Raw genomic sequence first — 16,843 nt, 5'->3', positions numbered from 1 at the left:
AGCAGCAGTGACCTGCTCTTCACACCCCTGATCCCTGCCCACATGTCAGGTCCCAGCTTTTAGGAATGAGCCAGTGACCCCAAAAGCATGCACTTCTTCAGAGGGGAAGCCCACTTGCCCTTCCAGGCTCTGCACAGAAGTGCAGTGGGGCAGACAGACAAAATCTATGCCATGGTGTGAGCTCTAACCCAAGTTACAGAACTATAGCCCTGCTGATGTTTTTAAAGCCAGCAGGAAGGCAGCCCAAGCTGTGAATTTACCTGGCAATCCAGGAGAATGTTCTCAGGTTTTAAGTCCCTGCAAGACATAAAAATGCTGTTTGAGCAGATTTGACAGGATATTTAGAAAACACGGGTCTGAAGCAGCATCAGCTCAGAACAGGAGCTAACAAATCCTCCCAATCCAGATCACCAAGACCTCCCCAAATTGCAGATTCCCAACAAGATACAAACATGCAAACAYAGATAGGCTTGTTTCACACAGGATCAGGTGTTTGCCTGCATTTCCATGCATAAACTATTACTGAGAGATGATGTCTTACTTATTGAGCCAGATTTATTTTATAATCTTTAAACTTAATTCTCTCAGATTGATACCAGGAAGGGGAAAGAATGTTTTATTGTCCGTCAGGTCCTGTGCAGACCCTCTTGCAGGGCAAAGTACCAGCAGCACATTTGTCTGGGGTAGGAGATCCTTCTGCTACTCCAGTCCTGCATTTTTCACCTCCCCAGTGAACCCTTTTCCCTCCCCAGCACTGCACCCCTGACAGGTCAGACTTGGTGCCCCTGTCCTCTCCAGCAGAACCTGTGCCTTACCTGTAGATGATGTTTAGGGAATGCAGGTACCCRATGGCACTGGCGACTTCTGCAGCGTAGAATCGGGCCCGGGGCTCACGGAAACAGCGCTCCCTTTGCAAGTGGAAGAAGAGCTACAGGAAGGTGAGAGGGTTGGTCAGGTCTCTAAATAACTAAAGGCTAATCTGGAATAAGGCTAAAAGCCAGCTATGTAAGTGGAAAGTGATTTGCAGCAAGTAGCAAAGGAACAGCATGAAATAACCCCAAGCCAAGTGAATTTAAGCAATCCAAACACCTTTCTAGAAATTGCTTCATTTGTCCTCCTCTTCATTCACAGAAATTAATAATTAATTCTCAAAATCCCCATCATCTGCTGATCTACTTCAACTCCTAGCTTACTTCAACCCACAGGCTGATTACAMTGATAGTGTGGCCATGAGAAGTGGTACATGCAAAGAGCTGAGCAAGCCAAGATCCCCAATGTGAACTCAATTGGGCAAGATATCCACCTCAACAACATCTCCCAGCCAGTTTTATATAGCACAGAAAAACAGATGAAGAAGGTAAGCTTCTGCAGGACAGAAAAAGATCTAGAAAGTTGTAATGGCATCATCCCTAAGCATTAGATAYGGATCCAGAGATAGCCCACAAGTGGGTTTTCCTAAAATTCAACACAAATAGTTCCCATACTCTCCACAGGATTTTAAAAAATGCCCCAACACTGCTTTTCTCAGCTCTTTACTCTGGGAATCATCTGACTCAGGTCATARCCAGCAAGATCTTGACTCAATTTACGAGTGAGGTATCCTGCCATGCGTTCCTGACTGCTCCTTGGCAGCAGTCAAAACAACATCATCCCTCAACCTCATTATCTTCTGACAAGGAGCTGTTTTAAATAAAGCAGCATGCTTGTGAAGGACCAAAAAAGGATTAAAACAAACCTGTAAGCACACYCACCTCTCCTCCATTGACATAGTCAAGCACAAAGTAAAGCTTCTCTGAGGTCTGGAAGGAGTAGTGCAGTCCCACAAGGAAGGGGTGCTTGACATTTTTCAGGAGCACGTTGCGCTCTGCCATGATGTGGTTTTGCTGTCAAAAAGCAGACAAGGCATTAAGGTTTCAGGCAAAATCCAGCCCATCCTGCCCTAGGGGCTCACTGCTGTTTTTAAAATAGATGAAAGCTGGGAGCCTAAAAAGATAATTTCCAACCCCCCAAAAAGAACCATTCCCTTCTATCCAACCCAACTGATCTCTGGCCTTCTCCATGTTTAACATGTGAATTGCCTACCTGAATGCCAGGAACCCCAACTGCATTACCCAGAGACCCCCTATACTGACCACTACATGCAGAAATAGCCCAGGAGAGCAGACACACCTCCTTTTTCTTGAGGATGGTTTTCTTATGCAAGACTTTCACCGCATAAAAAGTCCCATCACACTTGCGTTTGGCCAGGAGAACCTGCAACAGAAGATGCTGGTCACGGCTTTCGGTCTCACCTCAGTCAGGGTTTCCTCATCAGCCCAACACACTCATAAGTGATTATGCACAGAGAACTGCTGCAGATGGTCAGAAACACAGCTTTAAAGACCAAGCTCCAGCCCTCTGAATTCCCAGCACACTCATTACCAGAAAAAAAGCACACAATATCTCCACTTACATCTCCTAGAACCCCAATAGAAAACAGCTTTKCAGCATTTGGGGACAGTCCCAGTTAAAGGGATTCCTGGCTGTCTCCAAGGTAYGATTTCTCTGGAGATCTTTCGCTGAACAAGTCTGAAACTTCTTGTGCGTCAAGCACTACTCCTTACCATCAGGACCTTAGGAAAGGTTKCAGGACCTTAAGGTAAGAATGGACWATGCCAAYRGTATCTCAGGTCTTATTTAATCTCAATCCCACTCAGGCCYAACACCTCAGGAGAGGTGCAAGCAGAGGACACAGAACACAGCCAGAGACTCCTTCAGCAGCACATTTTCTTTCCAAGTTGCCWCTAAAGAACTACAGCCCACCTGCACAAACCCACTTACTTTTCCAAAACTTCCTTTGCCAATAACCTTCAGGAAGTCAAAGTCTGTTGGCTTGGCACTGTTGGGCAAGAATGAAGCAAGTTAATGTTTCTGGGAGAGAAACACGCAACAGTAACACCACCATCAAAGCAGAGTTCCTGCTTGGAAAAACCAGTGTTTGTGAAAGGGATTAAAGGGCACTAGTGGGTGACCCTCGCTCCCAGCCAGTGTGGGATTCACACTGTGCCTGTCAGTGCACCCTGCAGGGCACCCATGAGCAACCCCTCAGCCACTCATGGGCTGAAGGCAGCAGCAGGTGAAAGCACCTGTAAGGACAAAGTGACACCTTTACGGGGTGCCCTTTTTATCCCTGTTCTAGAGAAGGACACTCAGGAAGCCAGCAGTGGTGAAGACACTTTCTTGACGACCTCTCAAAAGAAAAGGGACAAGGGGCTACAACATGGACAGGAGAAGATGATTATGATAACAAGTACCAGCTACAGCTTAGCCTAAAGGTGCCTTGGTGACACACGTGATGTTAAAGGCCAAGCAATATAATTGTTTAGACTTTTGCAGACCCTGAGAGAGACCAACTGCATCCCCTGCCAGATCTCTTCATGCTCCACACCCTACCTGGCTTTGCAGGGAGCTTACTTGGGGTTAGCAGAAGGTCCAAGGTTGATGTTGTCAGTTGGTGTTGAAGCCTAGAGAAGATAACAAGAATTTTAGTCACAATAACAGTGCTGCAGGTTGGGTTTTCCCTTCCTCATCACAGCATCCCTCACACAGAGTCATTGATAAACACCCACCAGCAAGAGACACGGGGATACTTCACAAACTTTTAGGTAATGTCTCCTGAGATGCCTTATGCACACCCAGCACCACAGGGCTGCAGCCTCCCCCTTCCCAAAGACAAGGGACACACACACCTGCTCTCCTCCCCTTCCTGCTCCCCAGGAATCTCTCCCTCCCCAGACCGTGGGAACATTATGCCTTGTCCAAAAAGACCTCTCTGCTGTTTTTCTCCACCCAGCATCACCCACAGGGCAAGGCAGCAGTAAGACTCCCAGCAGGCTCTCTCTTTGTTTTTCACCTAAAGGCACCAGCCCCCTTCTTCYCCAAAGGTGAGGATTTGCTGATTCAGAACTGTGATCTCACCTGGGTGCTTTTGTCTGGGCTCCGGGAACGATCCATTAAAAAAACAACTCGCTCAGCACTTGGGAAAAGAAAAGGAAGCCAGTGTTGAGAACAAAATCCAAGAGAAAAACAGCTTCACACCGTTAACKTTCCAGGGAGCAGTGCAGACCCCAGTGTGTGTGCCCCCTCCATCACAGGAGGGCTCAGCTGAGCTCCCCAGCCCTGCTGGCCCCAAATGATGGGGATGCCCACACTCTGGGGGAGGCAGGGGACAGTGTGTGCTGACAGGAGATGAAGGGAAAGGGGTTCCTGGGTGCACAGGCACATTAAATACCACAGTATTTAATTGCAATAACCCTTGACTTGGAGTAGCAGTAACTGGGCAGGGCATCAGCACGTGAGGAGCAGCACAGCCCCAGCAGGAACACAGCACCAGCCAGGKGAAATCACAGCTCYCCTGGCCATGGCCAGACCCCTCCYGAGGCAGATGCAGCCCCCACCCCASTGCACAGGGATGCTGCAGCCCAGTGAGCATCCCCCAGGGCAGCCAGGAGAGTCCAGCTGGGTCCAACCACCACGGTCCATGGGGCTGGCAGCAGCCAGAGGCCACTCCCCAGGACAGGTCAGACCAGGGCAGCTCAGGGCTGTTGACATGGCAGGGAAAAGGAGCTGGCCATGGCAAGCTCGGGGAGCAGAGACATTAAAGATCAGGGTTCCTGTCTGCCCGCTGCAGCTGTTGCTGGGGCTGGAAAAGCCAGATTTAAACAMCTTTTGGCTCAAATCCCTCCTGCCTGAGCATCACTGGGGATGGGTGGGTACTGCCACCTAAGGGATTCCCCCGTTTGGTTTCAGGGTTTCCCCTGTGCTCCATGAAAAAGCCAAAATTAAGGAGATAACACAAAACAAAGAGCTCTGTTCCCTTCTTCCCTGCTCCAGAGAGCTCTGACCCCCCTCAGCCCCACCATCTTCTGCATGAAGGCTCTGAAGGCTCTCATCCCCACAGCCACCTCCCACCCTACCCCTCCCAAAAAGGGCACCCAGAAACCCCATTATCCTCCCCACATCTCACCTGTGGGTGCTCCCACACTCTGCCCCCACACACCACCAGGTACAGACCCCCAGCCATTCCAAAAAACCCCTCCTGCACAGGCAGGCTGAGCGTGGCAGGAGCTGCCGGGCAGCAGCAGATGCTGGCAGCTGTCCCCAGGGACTGCCCACATCTGCCCGGTGCCAGCCAGCTCCATCCACCAGCCAGCCAGCACAGGGCTCATCGGGCTGAGCTGTTAAAGGGCTCCCAGCCCACGGGGAGGGTTTCATACTCACTATGAGCAGAGCCTGGAGCTGGAGGCCTTGATGGTCTGTTCTATCCTCTCCCGGCCGTGCTTGATGAGTTCTGCGAGCAAAGTTGGAGCACCGAAGCCGATTAGCTGGCAGCGTGATCACAAGTGCACAGAGGCACATTTGTTCTTCACTGACCTTGCTCTTCTCTCTACAGCTGCCCTCCTCCCCCTTCCACTCACATACCAAAATAACCAGGAAATTATAGGAACCAGGACATCTTCCCTCCCAGCCTCACCAGGAGCCCTCAATAGCTCACAGGACAGGGATAAGTGCCACAAAACAGACACCCTCTCTGGTGGCCGAGGGGACTCAGGCTAAAGCACCACTGTCAAACCTTCCTGAGCCACCCCTGTGTCCCCAGGGGGGACAAGGAGAGCGTTTACAAGGACGAGGTTGTACTGGGATACGTCACACACTTGGCACATCCACTGTCCCTTTCATTCAGGGCTCTGTGAGTAATTAGGGACATGAATGAAACCTTTGAGGCCCTGCAGGAGGTAAGCCAGCACACACACATCACAGGAGTGACTTGCCCAAGGACACAGAGGCAGTGCCAGAAGCTGGGATTCCCACCATGGAGCATCCCTGCTGCTCAGCCGTGCAGGCGGTTGCCACCACTCATCACCATCATCACCTTCCCAGAGAGATGGCCCTGAGCCTGCTCCCTGCTGCTGCACCAGGCTGAGCCCGAGGGGAGCCCAGGAACTGCACCCTGTGCAGAGAGTTCCTTGTTTTGCTTAGGAGTAGAGACCAAAGTTATTTTGAGACTCAATTTTGCTCCTCAGTTCTGAAGGGAAAGAATCAAAACTTTCATAGAAACATGCACTGCCCTCTCCATCTAAAAAKAAGGGGCTTTATAGACACAAGCAAGTTTTCATCCTGGAATAGCCCTTCTACAGACCAAGGAATGGACAGCCCCTCTCCCTGGACAAGGAGTTTGTAGGACAAGTTTTGAGGTAAACCAGCCCATAACAGAGCCCTTCCTGCATGGATATTTGGATCTGTCAGGCAAAGGGGTCTGCAAGCTGCTGAARACCACTGAACTGGCCCCACCAGCAGGTCTGGGATCTGGGTGCAGTTCTCTTTTCTCAGCCAGAAAGCTAAGTTGTAGATTTAGAGTTCCTGAATGGATAAGAAAGGGAAAGCAGGAATTTGAAGCAAAACCCACAAACCATGCAGTGGGAGAACTTACAACASCCAGCTGGTCCGAGCCCCTGACCTTGTCCATCCTTTGCCCTGCAGCAGGTCCAAGATCCTGTCCCAGCTGGCACCYACCAGCAGGGACAGCAGGCAGGCAGCACCCAGACAGATCCAACCCCATCTCCTCCCACTGGCCATAGTCCTGCTTTCCCTGACAGCCTGGCTCTCCCTGACTCACTGAGGTCTGCTGAAGGTCATCCAACACCTGCCTCGGGGCTGTGTCTGTCCCACAAGCTGCTAGACAGGCTGGGCAGAAACAGCCACAGCASAGGGACACCAGTGCTGCTGTCTCAGAGCAAGCATCACCCACTGAAGGCTCAGGGCCAGGGAGGAGGTGAGCACAGGGGATGGCCAGGGCACACAGGGGGTGTGGATGAGCCCCAAGCTGCACATGACAGCAGGAGGTAGAGGAGTGAAGGCTCCCACCCCTGCTCAGGAACCTCTTGCCGGAGCAACCCAACACAACACCTCACTCCTGCTCCCTGCCTGCAGCTCCATCAGGTGCTACAGACCATTTCCTCCAAACCTGAACSCCCACAAGCTTGGGTTTGGCCCCAGGGCCAGCTTGCTGCCACTGTTCCTAACCCAGACTCAGGGCAAATAATGGCTCAGGCACAGATGGAGATGTCACAGCTTGGACATCATGGAGGGCACATGGGCAAGCCATGGAAACACATCCATCCACCTTGGAGGTGTTCACTCTCAGCACTGGATGCAGGACAAACTCCCCACTCCGAGGGGCTTGGATGAGCCTGTTTAAGCAAGCTGCAGCTTGGCAGGAGCCCTTTCCAGCCTGGCAGCTCATTCCTGCTTCCCTCCACCAGCTCTGCTCTGCTCCACTGCCTCTTTGCTGGAAGTGAAGGCACTCAACAAGTCCTGCTGACCAAGRGCAGCATTTTCCAACAAAGCTTTGTCATTAAAAGGACTGAGGTTAAAGTCTCTGGCACTGAAATACCATAAGCATTTTCAGGATATGTATATCCCCATCCCATATCACCTTCTGTGCACWTTCAGAGCCACCTTCCCCAGCCCAAGTCCACCTTCAAACCCAGGTTAGCTTGCGGTTTAAATCKCACAAGCAGCCAAGCTTTTCCTTATCACTACCAAACCCTACTCCCCCTAAAGCACAAAGATTTCCTGAGCGCACACGCCGAACAACAGAACCAGAAATAGGTCACGAAAATACGTTGGAATCCTTGGTTATCCATGCCCGGCTGCATCCCTCCTYGTGCTGCTGGTGCAGCAGGGATGCTCCAGGCACGGCCAGGGCTACCCAGAGCAGCGGTGAGCAGCTCCAGGAGCTCCCCAACACAGCGTGACTATCACACAGCAGCAACACAAACCCCTGCACCCCACTCCCCCTCCTCAAAGACCATTTCACCCCARCTCCCGGCCAGAGGCACCCCCAGGCAGGACGTACCCGCTCGCACAACAGCGAGCTGCTACTTACAAGTTGGAGCAGTTCCTGCAGCTAAATCTCCCCCCACCGCGCATCCCTCGGTAACATACGTTTGCTTCCCAGCAGAGCACGAGCAGCTCCCTGCTCCTCGCACCGTTCTGGCAGTGGTGACCCACATTCCCATGCCAGCCCAGCGTTATTTGCTACAAACACATTACTAATGCAASGCGTACCTTGCACGGAGACACAACCTCAGCGGCTCGTCATCCGCGGGCTGCCTCCCACCCTCCTTCCTCCCCGATGTCACCGCCCTTGGCAGCCTCCCCATCCTAACCTACATTGCAAACCCTCCGAGCGGTGCCTCGTCCTCTCCCGCCTGGGGAGGCCTGGCAGCGCTGTCACTGGGACGGAAAGTGAGGATTGGGAGGAAGCAGAGTTTGGAGCGGCACCTAAAGCAGCCCCCAGATTTCACCCAGCACAGGGGCTGCTCGCAGCTTAAGGGGGAGATGCCCCAGTTTCGGCTCAGAGGAGARCACAGAGGGAAGCAGGAAGGAGGATTCCTGCAAACACGTGCTTTTACTGAGGAGAGAAAAAAAAAAGCTCAAGTTTTCCCCTGCTACAGATCTAAGAGATAGCTGCAAGCCAGAGCTGAACTCCACTTTCATTCCCATTGAGACACTACAGCAAGACCAGGAAGAGTTTGGGAAAGACTTTAAAGCACTTCTACAGTTGGGGAAGCTTTCTTAGCCACCCTCTGGAGAGCTCCTGGCTTGCCCAATTTTCTCTTGCAGATCTTTTTCCCTACACCCCAGGGACACTGCAAACCAGAGCAGGAGCCCAGCCAAGCAGCCCTGGCTCGGGGCAAGCTGAAGCCACCAGCCAGCCAATCCTCCAGAATTTAAGAGAAAAGCTACATGCAGAACTTAAAGAAAACAGCAGATGGCTAAAGCTTGAAGCACTTTGCAAAAAAATAATTCAGTGAAAACAAATCACCAGGCATACCTGGGAGCTCATCTCCCCCAGGCTGAGTCCTGAAGCATGGGAAGCAGCCCACAACTACTGAGCACAGAGACCTCTCATTCCCCACACTTCCCATCCTTGCACCAGCCCACTCTGCCTGCCCTGTCAGACCAGGAGCACRGGGCTCTCCCCTAAAATCCAGAGAGGAACAATTTTGTTTCCTGCAACAGGTCATTTAGCCCCTGAACAAAACCACCCTCACTCCTCAAAAACAAAACGACTGCTGCCTCACTGCAGCGCTTTAAAGAGAGCAGGAAAAGCTGACCAGCTGCAAAAGATGAGGAGACACCTGCTAGCTATTTCCAAGGAGTGACAATTAAAGTGGGAGGGATAGTTTTGGGTGGGGAGGAAGGGGTGCAGGTGGTGGGTAGGAGCAAATTACAGCCTGGCAGGCAGCTCAGGTGTACTGAGCCATTTTTTACTACAAGTCAGCTGGAAATTTGTCCACTGTCCAGTGGTTTGGAGGAAGATCAGAACTGGCATCTCGWTCAGGTCAAATCCAGAACAAACTGCTTTTTCCAGTGTCCTCAGGAACCCTGGAGGGCTGTAGCCAGGTCAGCCAGGCTGGTGCTTTTCAGTACTGTTAACTGTAAATATAAGCACATTGGGAGCCTGGTGATGTGAGAGCTCAGTCTCTGGGCAAAAGGAGACTTGGGAGAAAGGCTGATGTTTCCTCTCTCTTCATTAAAAATAAAGCAGTCGCTTTTTGCTTCCACTGTAGTTTCCTAAAAAATCTCCCTGCATGCAGCTGCAGCAGCAGGAAAGCAGCTGTAGAACCATTTCACTGCTGGGTGCAAGGAGGTAAAGCTGAGGTAAAGCTGAGGTAAAGCATTCCCTGTAGGAATCAGAAGGGCTGGCCACCGTGGGGTCCCTCAGCCCAGACTGCAGCTACCAGGGAAGGTCATCTGGAGCACCTCATGTGCTTGTTTCCTTGTGTAACAAGGGAGGGGGAGCAGCTTTTTGATTGAAATATTGCCTTCTCTCAGGTCAAAACCTGATTTTTTRCTCAGCTGATAGTCTCAAGCAATCAGCATTGACATCTTTTAGGAATATCCCTTAATATGTTTTTCTTTTTTCCAGCTTTGCCTCCATGTACATTAAAATAGTCAAACTTAAGAATATTTTCATTGGTTAACATTTTTTAGACAGTGTCTTCTGCTTTTGTTTCTTTAATGAAAATCTTGGTGTTACCAACAATACCTACTTGATTTTAATTTCCAGGGGAAAAGGTATCTTTAATTAAAAACCTGCTTTCTATCAAAAAAAAAGAAGCAGAAGGATTCCTGTAAGGAAAGGTTTTCAAAGCTAAAATGCATAAAATGTCCAATCTGATGACAGACAGTGATGGGTAAAGTGATGTTGGGTCAGTTTTGTCCATTCTGCCCCCTCTGTGAGGGTCACACTCCTGGGCTGGGTATCACTCAGGTGTGCCCTGCCAAGGTGCCACCTCCCCTTACACACAAACACCTCCTGAGTCCCCTGTGTGTGTCCCATGGGCACCAGGCTCCCTGCAGCCCTTGGAGCCCACCAGGAAGGCTCCACAACCCAACCCCATTGAGAAACCTCCTAGGGGAAGCCTTCTCCACGCCCTCCCCATCCCCAGGGCTTAGGGACACATTTCCAGTCAGCAGCATTACCCTTTGTCTTGCCCAGGGCCGTGGAGGGGGGCTCCATCCAGGCTGTGAACATAAGCCAGCCAAAAGAATCTCCTCTCCTTGCAGCAGGGGTGGGGATGCAGCTGCTGGCTCCGGCTGTCCTCGGGAAGCAGAGCCCGCAGATGTTCCTCTTCCTGCAAAGGTGAAGGGCACAGGGTAAGAGCAGAAACAAGTCCTTGGGCAGGAACAACTCTGGGACACAGGGACAGCTCCTGACCTCCTGGGCAGCACCCACCCAGCATTCAGTCTGGTGGAGATCATCGGGGTGCTCTGCCATCACCCCAGTGACAAAGTGCTTTGGGACTGGCAGACAGAGGGAGTGGAAGAGATCAGAGTGGTTTGGCTTTTGTACCACAGGAGAAATTTACCCCCAAACTGTTAAATTCACCTATTTCTGCTCTTGGGAAAGGATTTTGGTTTTGATGCTTTGAGGAGATGAAACCCAGTTCACCCTACCTGCACCCAGGGTGTCTGCCCTGACACCAGTGGCTTCCTGGCACAGGAGAAAACATTCCCTGGAAGCACAGGGACACATGGCCCACCAGTAAATCCCCGGTGCAGGGCAGGTCCTCCTTGGAGGTTCAACACAGGCATCACCAGATGCCTGGGGCAGCTTTTCCTGTGGGTCCCTGTGCCTGTCCCTGGAGAGGTGACCAGGGTGACCAGTTATCACCATGATGGCATGAGTGGGACAGGTGGGTGTGAGCAGAGCAACCCTCCAACCCTCCCATGTGTCAGAGGTGAGACTTTGCCCTTGCCCTATCCTTTGTGCCCACAGCCCATCACTCACCATTGCCCAGCTCTTGTCCCTCACCCACCATTGCCTGTGCCCATGGCAGGACACTTCAGTGCCACCCTGAAGGGACTTGTGAGTGTGGCAGCACCCTCAGGGCACCCACAGCACACAGGCACATGTCCCTGCAGGTGCCACCAGCGTGGCCATGCCCCCTTACACCAGCACTGGCCTTGGCCCATTCTCCTGCACTCACGCACTCCTGAGCAAAATTAAACAATTCTGGTGAAGCTGGAGAGCTGCTGATGTCAGGGCTGGCTTTTGCCAGCATTGGTGGTTTTCTGCTCCTGCCTGCTGTTTCCCTGCCCTCCAGAGAACACATCTGTGCCAGGAAAACCTCTGGCTGGACCAGGGTTCAAAGGTGAGGAGCTGCTCTGGGACAATTTAACCCCTTCTCCTGCCTGCACCTGGCCAGGCCATGGGAAAGCAAARCATGGCCATGGAGAGAGAATTTTCAAGCCCAGAACCTCCAGGCTTTGACTGTACTTGGAGACATTTTCTTTTCCCCCAAGAAGGAAAGAAGCCTTCACTTTTCCAAGCCCTGTAAGGGGTCAAGGGCTGCATGGTCCTTCCGTGGCTGAGTTGGATCTCTCCAGGCAGGGCCATCCCAGGGAAGCCACATTTGCTGCTTCTCCAGGACAGGACACATCCAGTGGGGACAACAGGTCCAGCCCATTGTCTTTGCACACAGAGAAGTACCTTCTCTCTCTATTGTAGGATTTTATATCCTCTTTTACACTGAAAGATAATCCTAATCTCCCTATCTGGTAATATCCATAACCATAGTCATAAAAGTATCACTGAAGTGGAACCACATAGTCCTGAGCAATTGGAATTGCAGGGAAGGTCCAGATAAGGCTAAAACAAATACTTCTATAGAGASCACAAAGCAAGAGTCCGTGGATCTGCAGTGAAAGGTGACTTAAATRTTTGGCTACTCAGTTATCTCTGCTAGATAGGGCTAAGATAGAATAGGATAAGATGGGATAAAATAGGATGTTCTTTAAAAGCTCAGAGGCTSTTCTTTTCAAATTTAGGAGGACTCGTGAAAGACTAAATAGATTATTAGTGACCAGTACAGCTCTTTAAAATACTTCTTTTTTTCCCCCTCTCTACATTTTTCTTTCAGCTTCAAAAAAACAGGGCTCTGCCTGAGGTTTTGCCTTTAATTTTGCCAAGGAATCTCATATATGTGCTGAGATGTTTCCCGATGTTTTGGAGAAAGAAGGTAAGAGGAGACGGTTGGGGATGAGGTTTTTTTTCCAAAAGACAGCTAATGTGGGTTTGTGCAACTCTTGCAACTTTTTGTGCATCTGATTCTGTAAATATGAATGTGGCAGAATATTACTGATCTCTTGTAAAGCCTTTACATCTTCCGAGGAATAAATTCCTGAGGTTATTATTGCCATTAAATTAATTGGCTGGGACTTTTTTTTTTTTTTTTTGCTCCCAAGTGCTTTTCAAGTGTAGGCACAGGCTCGGTGAATAAATAACACAGGTTTGGAAGCAGCCTGACTGTAAGTGGCCCTTTGTGGCCAGCCTTGTCCTTGGGGAAAGCTCAACTCTCCTGCTTKCTGCCCCCTCCTCTCCTTCCCAGCAGCACTTCAGGACACATTACAGCCTGTGCTTTAGGGCCTTTAAAAAAATCAGCCACAAACCCAAAAACCACAAACCTCCAAATCTGTTTTTTTGGGGTGAACGCCTCTCTTCCCCTGTGGTGCGGGTCAGTGTGACACATAACTCAAGCCCCCAGTGTGACCAGCCTGGTGGGCAGAGAGGCAGTTTGCTGGATGGATTGAGCAGGGTTTGAGACAGCTCTGAGAGCTGCACTGCCCAAACCCAGACCCCTTGCTGCTGGCACCACACTGGGTTTGACAGGAAAGCCTGTGGGTTCAGTAYCCCTGGGAATGCCTCCCCTCTGCCTCCCCCTGAGAGCTGCCAACCCCTGAGAGCTGCCAACTCCAGCTCCACTGCATGGGATCAAAGTTTTCACCCCTTTTTATCCATGAGCAGATCCTGGGAAGTGACTGGTGCTGGCACAGCCAGAGATTGTCTCCAGCAGAGTTAAATATACTGGGTCTGGTAGGCAGCCCAAGGCATTGCCAGGACCTGTGAGCCACAGGGAAAGAGCAGCAGARCAGTCCTGAAATCTGCCAAGCCCAGCTCTGTTCCCCTGCTCTGGAGCTGAGCAGGAACTGCCCTCCCTGTTCTGCCAGTGAGGATATTTGGGACTGTTTGGATTTGGGAATGCCCTGTTAGAAGGTGCTGTACACAGCACCCCTGAGCTTCACCAGGCCTGGCCCCACAGACTGTCACAGCCCAGGATACCACAGCCAACAAAACCTGAAATTTGTGGTGTAAACTTCACCCTTCTGGTGCTGGCTGCAAATCCCAGTGGAGCCCAAGGCTCTTTTCCATGTGTAGGTGGCTCAGGGACATGGGGGCTCCCAAAATCATCCAGATCAGAAACTCTCGTGGGTGCTCCCCATGGGAGCACACCAGGATGAGTTGATGTGGGGCTGCAGAGAAAATCAGGGTGATGGAAGTTCCTTTGATAGAAATTTCCTGGGAGATGAATGCCAGAAATTCTCCCTACTAGTAGAGCAATGGCAGGGGGAACAAGGAGGTTGCTCTTCTCCTCTCTGGACTTCTCCACAGCTGGRAAACCACTTCACTGCTGGAATTCCACCCCCCTCCACTTCCAGGTGCTGGTCCTGGGGAGCAGCTCTTCCCTGGCAGCAAKGGCTGAGTCCTTCACAGAAACCTCTGCTGCTCCCAAAGGACTTCAGGAAGTCATAAAAAAAGGGAAAGTCTCAATTATCTCAGAGAAAGCAAATGGTCATTACCTGCAGAGAGCGAGGTGCAGGGAATGGGGCTCCTGGGATCCTGCAGCAGGACTGGAGGGCACTGCCACACTCTCGCTGTGGGAAGCAGCTTGCACCGCTCTCCCTCCTGTTGTTTTTATTTTGGCAACGCAGTCTGAAGGTCGAAGGAAAGGTCCGAAGGAGTGGCTTGTGGCAGGCAGTAAATTATTACCCTGGACCTCTCTCCGAGGGGACCGAGGCACAGGGAGCCGGGGTGGGAGAGGAAAATCCCTCYTTGGGGGGATTAGAGGGCAGCTCGCTGGCAGGGAAGTGCAAAGGGTCAGAACAAAGTGCTCTGTTTGCCGGAGGCTGTGCCGGGTCACATGCCGGGTCCCAGCAGAGGTAATGAGCCATGGGTCACCTCCCAAACACCRGCAAGACCTCCTGGCTGCGGACACGACCTGCTGCCAACCCACCAGCAATCCATGGAGCTYGCCAGGCAGGAAGGAGCTGGGTGAGGGGCAAGAGATCCAGGGATYTTACATGTTTGATCTGGGCAGGTGTGACAACTACAACTTCCCTTCTGCCTCCTGTGTGGTCCACACTCCCCATCCTGGGCCACTCATACGGAGGAGCAGTCACCTGAGCAGCCAGGAAGGACCCAGACCYATGGGCACATCAGAACTGAGCCCAGTGGAGCCTTCCTGGAGGCAAAACCTACTGCTTTCCATTCATACCCTCCCCAATTTGCTCCATTCCTCTCCCTTCCTCTCTGCAGGATCCCAGCACCAGTGGTCRCACATCCCTGTGTGGGGGCCCAAACAAGACTCTGACAGCTGAGTGTGTTGGTGGAGTCACCARTGGAGCTTCCAGTTCCTCACCTGAAACACAAAACTCCAAAGATTTACAAAAACAAATGACAGAGAACATGGGTGCCTCTCTCAAAATCAGCATTTTCTGAAAGAGCCTGGAATCTGTGATACGGAGCATCCAAACTTCATGAGGCCAAGATGTCCAGCTGCCAGCACAGCCAAGGTCTCTGTCTCTGTGTGTGGGGAGAAGACAGAGCCAAACCTGTCCTCTGCACACAGGGAGGAGTGGGCACAGCCCTCACCTCACTCCAGCTCCACCGACACTGGTGGCACAATTTTGTGGATGCTCGAGGGCGACAGAGATTTGGTATTACCCTCATGTCTCGGGAAACGAGCCCAAATAGAGGTCCCTATTGTGTTTGAGGAACTGTAAAGACAGAGRGAGAAATAAATCCGTTCCCTGCTAGTGCAGAGAGGGCCTTTGTTTGTCTGGTTTTCAGAGTGAGAAGGTTTAGGGGATTGTTGCAGCACATGACCAGAAGCTACAAAGCTGCAGACAAAAGCCACTTGGAACAGAGATCAGACTTTGCCATCGTGCTGGCTTTTCAGAAGGTTCCTGCTTTGCTCGAGTTAAACATGCTGCTATTCTGGGGTTATTTTCCTCACTCCGCTGCATCCCTTGCTGTAAGGGCTGCACATGTCCCGCAGCACCGGGCTCACGAACGCCATCACCAGCACCAGCACGGCATCCAAATGTCTGCTGGAGGGGCTGGAGGGGCCGCCCGTGTTCCAAGCCCGACAGCCACGTTCGCTCCAGCCACGGACAAATTTAGAGGACAAAGCCCCGGCTTATCGCTCGCTCGCAGAGCCGGCTCGTTTCGCAAGCTGGTCGCRCATCAGCCGCCAGCGAGCGCCGGCTCCCGGCAGGAGCAGGGAGGGAAGCGCCTGAGCGGAGCTGACAGCGAGGCAAAGCCCTTTGGGGTTCTCTGGGTAATCGCCACAGCTGAAAACCCGGCGAGCCAGACGCTGAGATGCCCTGACATCCCTGGGAGCCGCACAGCCTGCTGCTGCCAGGCGCCAGCGAGGAGGCACTGATGCCTCGTGGAGCTCCTCCAGCCCGGAGCATCTCCCTGGAAGCGGATCTTGGGGAGAATCAGGGATTTGAGATGCCCTTGCACGGGCTGAGCGCACTCTCTGGTCAAGCTTCCCGTTCTTCACCCTGAGGGATAGGAGCGAGGATCTCTGACTTTCCCCTCACTGTCACAAAAAGGGCACAAATCTTCTTACAGCCCCGTCTTACAGTAGGAGCCACTTCTGCTCGCAAGGATGGGGGTGTGTGTGGAATTAATGCTGAATTAGGTTTTAAACTCTGCAAATTAAATCGTCATGAAACTGTTTCAGTTTCATCATCATGTACCCTGAACCAGAGAACTTTTGGCCCCTGTAAAGCACGAAGACCAGCACAGGTTGCTCTGTGAGCATCCTGTACCCAGACACAAGCAGCTGCCCGCAGGAGAGGTGAGCCAGCTGCCGTGCTGCTGTGGTATGGCACGGCACGGCACGGCATGGCATGGCATGGCACAGCATGGTATGGCACGGGTCCTTCTGCTTCCCCGATGGGGAACACAGACAAAAAAACCCTGAAACCATCGTGTGCAAAGCCAATGCAAAGTCCACATGTACAGAGGAGCGTGTTAACCCGCCAGRGAAGCTCAGCTCTCAGCTTATCCCCAGGGTCCAAGGGGTTATCTCAGCCCTGCACAGGGCAGGGAGATGGGCTGGATCTCCTCCCACGCTGGCCCCTTAGCATCACCCTGGGGWGAAAACAGAGCTGGAACAGAGAAAAACCCCTGAAGAGAAGCCCCTGGCTGGGCTGGTTTCCA

At 52.0% G+C, this 16,843-nt stretch overlaps 1 protein-coding gene across 3 annotated transcripts in view; it reads right to left on the bottom strand.

Moving 5' to 3' along the window:
- SGK2 (serum/glucocorticoid regulated kinase 2) overlaps nt 1-14,474 on the bottom strand; it is an 18,684-nt gene extending 4,210 nt beyond the window's left edge. The window contains exons 1-10 of one of the 3 annotated variants that reach the window (XM_057387141.1): nt 14,191-14,474; nt 10,534-10,685; nt 5,260-5,329; nt 3,958-4,015; nt 3,454-3,503; nt 2,821-2,878; nt 2,170-2,253; nt 1,752-1,883; nt 816-928; nt 261-297 (exon numbers count right to left, since the gene is read on the bottom strand). In XM_057387141.1, coding sequence (XP_057243124.1) covers nt 261-297; nt 816-928; nt 1,752-1,883; nt 2,170-2,253; nt 2,821-2,878; nt 3,454-3,503; nt 3,958-4,015; nt 5,260-5,329; nt 10,534-10,585 — 654 coding nt within the window. In that variant the 5' untranslated portion in view covers nt 10,586-10,685; nt 14,191-14,474. Of the gene's footprint in view, nt 1-260; nt 298-815; nt 929-1,751; nt 1,884-2,169; nt 2,254-2,820; nt 2,879-3,453; nt 3,504-3,957; nt 4,016-5,259; nt 5,330-6,469; nt 6,725-8,878; nt 9,087-10,533; nt 10,686-14,190 lie in introns of those variants that run through there. The other 2 variants (XM_057387143.1, XM_057387140.1) reach the window with 2 other exon arrangements.
- Nucleotides 14,475-16,843: the final 2,369 nt, after the last annotated feature.

This window comes from Malurus melanocephalus, unplaced genomic scaffold (assembly GCF_030028575.1).
Source record: "Malurus melanocephalus ecotype Western Australia unplaced genomic scaffold, MMel_1.1 scaffold_1145, whole genome shotgun sequence".
In the NCBI taxonomy this organism is placed as follows: Eukaryota; Metazoa; Chordata; class Aves; order Passeriformes; family Maluridae; genus Malurus; species Malurus melanocephalus.
The sequence above is the reverse complement of the archived record's forward strand: the minus strand, read 5'-3'. Positions and strand labels throughout refer to the sequence as shown.